The 3808-nt window shown below is 41.2% G+C and overlaps 1 protein-coding gene across 1 annotated transcript; it reads right to left on the reverse strand.

Moving 5' to 3' along the window:
* Window positions 1-2010: 2010 nt before the first annotated feature.
* On the reverse strand, window positions 2011-2523 carry LOC121383950 (uncharacterized protein K02A2.6-like). Its single transcript, XM_041514101.1, has one exon. It carries the CDS (start codon window positions 2521-2523, stop codon window positions 2011-2013), a length of 513 nt encoding a protein of 170 aa, XP_041370035.1.
* Window positions 2524-3808: the final 1285 nt, after the last annotated feature.

Raw genomic sequence — 3808 nt, forward strand, 5'->3', positions numbered from 1 at the left:
TACTTTCATAATCACCAAAACACATTACCACCAGGAGATAATACATGTATATAGAGATTATAAAGAATAATATTTTTTGTTATTATGACTTTTTATTTTTCTTTTCTGGGGCGTAGACCTGTACAATAAATATCAGTGTCATGGGAAAAATAAAATAAAATAAATCTGGGGAAATTCCAGACGAAGCAAGCGCCTCGGCTGCCTCATGCTGGCTACGCCATTCCTCTTCTACTCAGTATTCAAGATAAAATGCCCGAAACCTTAGTGGTATGGGAGCATGTTAAAAAGGTACTCTCTCTCTCTCTCTCTCTCTCTCTCTCTCTCTCACTCAAGACAATGTCATGGCGCTGCAACTGACAGAAGCCAAGTAGAACATGAGCATGACACAATGTACGTTGCTATTGCCCAGAGCGTTCGCTTGATGCGCGGTCGGTTTGGGATCGATCACCGCCGGTGGACACATTGAGTATACCAGTCATAGTGCACTGTCTGGAACGAGAAATAACCCAATGGGTCCACCGACGGGGATCAGGCAAGAGCTTTTCCCCTGTGCTACGTCCCTCCCCCTGCCATTATAAGATGTTTCACACTAACACGAGTGTTTTTAAGATTAAAATTACCTATCAAAATACATTTTGTTGATTAGAATTTCAGTGTGTATGTGTCTTTAGTGTGTTCCTGGACGTGGTTATTAATGTTTGTAGCACCCATTTTTTTATTTTTTACTTCGTAATATATATAGAGGATACTCCCCGGCAAGCCTCGGATTTCATACTTTTATCAACTCGTGCTGATAAATTATGATATCACAAGACACGAGGGGAGTATTCTTTTTATCATCCATTATCATTCTTTTCATTTGCGACAGTTGTAAACAATGTCAGTAATGTGGGTTGAATGTCAGCAGTAGATTCGTTAACTAGCAGAACGACGGTGGCGTGACGTCACTAATGGTAGGTTTAGCGCTGAAACAAACACAGTGATGTAACAAAACACTGTCTTGTGATTAAAATTTGACCAATCAAGAGAATATCGCAGGAGATATCACAAATTATAGTGCCAGCGATATCTCCTACAAAAGCTTTTAATGGATGATAAATACATGTAGAGAATTGGACTACTACACACCACACAACACACACCTTCTTTAACTTTCAAGTTTAAGCAATAGTCCGTCCCATCCTCCTACAATAATGTGTTGTTTTTGTAAATAATTTTGATTTGACGTAAGAAGAAAAGTAAAAGTTTTTTGGAAATAACAAAAAACTACCATTTTTGTGTGTAATTAAAACAATATTCGGTTTAAAAATAAAATAAAAGTTTAATACATATCATAGTAAGAAAACGATGCTAATAACAGCGTTACGCCCGCCATTATGGTTTTATGGACTGGTATAGTATTTGCTACATGAGATAACCCTTGATTATTTTCTTGTTGCTTCCTCTGTAGTGAAAGTAATCAAATAATAAATATTAAGACTACCAGTCCATAAAACCAAAATGTTTGCAAACTAAATGCTCTCCCCAGTCAACTTCAATCTAATAGTTGCCACTTCAAAGCTGATTGCCATGAATAATCAGTCAAACAGCAGACTATCGTGTTAGGAAGGACACCACCTTCCATCTTTCTCTTGAAGCAGGACTGCTCCAAGTCCATAGGACGATGCATCTGCAGACACCTTGGTAGGTTGGTCTGGACTATAATGAGCTATCACAGGTGGCGAACTTAACTGTTCTTTCAGACGAACAAACGCCTGTTCCTGTGCTACTTCCCATGTCCACTTAATGTTTTTCTTTAGCAACTCCCGGAGAGGTCTGGTCTGGTCAGTGAGGTCTGGAGCAAACTTCTGCACAAAGTAAATCATGCCCAGAACACGGTGCAATTCTGGCACATTTTGGGGACGAGGTAACTTCTGGATCGCTTCTACTTTTGCTGGATCCATCTGCACACCTTCCTTAGAGATGATATGTCCCAAGAACTTAATATGGCTCTGATTAAAAACACATTTTTCATTTAAGGTCACACCTGCATCTTCCAGTCTCTGCAAAACCTCCTTCAGCGTGTTCCTGCTGGCTGCGTCCTGACACCAGGACATCATCAATGTCACAAATCACTCCTGGGATGTTAGACAACAACTGTGACATGATGTGATGAAACACCTCAGGACCTGAAGAAATTCCAAAGGACAGCCTTTTATAACAAAAACGCCCAAATGGAGTAATAAACGTTGTCAGCTCTTGTGAACCTTCATCTAATGGCACTTGGTGGAAACCACTATTACAGTCCAACTTAGTAAACACTGTCGCTCCTGCAAGCTGTGCCAACAGCTGGTCCGAAGAAGGAAGAGGACAGTTTTCTCGCTTGACACTCTCGTTCAACTTTGTCAGATCTACACACAAGCGGATTGTGTCTTTCTTCTCTTTAGGCACCACTACTATTGATGCGCACCAGTCTGATGGTGTGGTCACTGGACGAATCACATCTAGCTCCTCTAGGCGGTTCAGTTCTTTTTTTACCCTCATCTGCAGTGGCAGTGGTACCCGTCTTGGAGCAGAGACGGCATATGGTACAGCATTCTCTTGCAGTCTAATCTTGTAGGTTTCCTTTGTTTTACCCAGACCCGAGAAGAGCTTAGCATATACCTCTCTGTAACTGTTGGATGTACTCTGAACTGACTCGATACGTTTTATCAGTTGTCATGCTTCAATCGCTGGCCTGCCTAACAGCGGCTCTTGCAGATTCTTCACAACATAGACCTCTTGAGTTGTAACAGCATTTTTAAACTTCATCCTAGTGCTGAACTTGCCCAACACATTCAGTGAGCTTTGGCCAGGGCCACACAGTTCTTTCGTAGACTTCTGAAGTGGAGTTTTTATCTCTGGTACACAGCCCTCTGGGATGACAGTTACATCTGCACCTGTGTCCATCTTCAAACGCACACTTTGGTTCTCCATGAAAACATTAACATACCAAGATGCGACCCCAATCTTGGAAAATGCACCTAGAAATGCATTTTCTCTTGAATCTTCAGTCACACCACTAACATCTCGGTGAGACCTAGTTTTCTGTCCACTCGGCTTGCCAACCTTGCTGTAACACATTGCAGCATAATGTCCCCTTTTAGAACACTTACGGCATTCGGCATCTTTGGCTGGACAAACATCATGTGGTTTATGTGGCCTTCCACATTTATTGCATTTCTTTTGTTGCACAGTATGTTTGGTTCCTGGGCTATTTCTCCTGTTCACTCTGTCTATGACCTCTGGTGCACTGCTCGTAATTGCTTTTGCTTGTATGTGTGATGACTCGTGTGCTCGGTACACTTCTATGCACAATGACAATGTCAACTTTCTATCCTCCAAGAGTTTCTGACGAACTGTGTCATCTCTCACTCCAAGTACTATCCTGTCTCTGAGCATACGGTCCTCATATGTATTAAAATTGCATGTTTTGACGAGTTTCCGCAGTGAAGTTACATATGCATCGATTGTCTCGCCCTCTTCTTGGTTCCTTTTGTTGAAGAGAAATGTTTCGTATATTTCATTGGCTTCGCCTATGCAAAACTGCTCAAATTTTCTTAACACATCGTCAATGTCATTTGTATCTTCATCTTGTCCAAAAGGAAACCCATCAAATATTTTGAAGGCTTCTTCACCTGCGCATGCCAAGAAGACAGAAGTACGGTATTTAGGTGACTCAGTCTCTAATCTTGTTGCAATTTCGTAATTGCTCCATTGCCTTTTGAACTTTCTCCATGCTACCTCAATATTTTGTGCATGTACCTCTAATTTACTTGGAACAGGAATA

Source organism: Gigantopelta aegis, chromosome 1 (genome assembly GCF_016097555.1).
Source record: "Gigantopelta aegis isolate Gae_Host chromosome 1, Gae_host_genome, whole genome shotgun sequence".
NCBI classification, from domain to species: domain Eukaryota; kingdom Metazoa; phylum Mollusca; class Gastropoda; order Neomphalida; family Peltospiridae; genus Gigantopelta; species Gigantopelta aegis.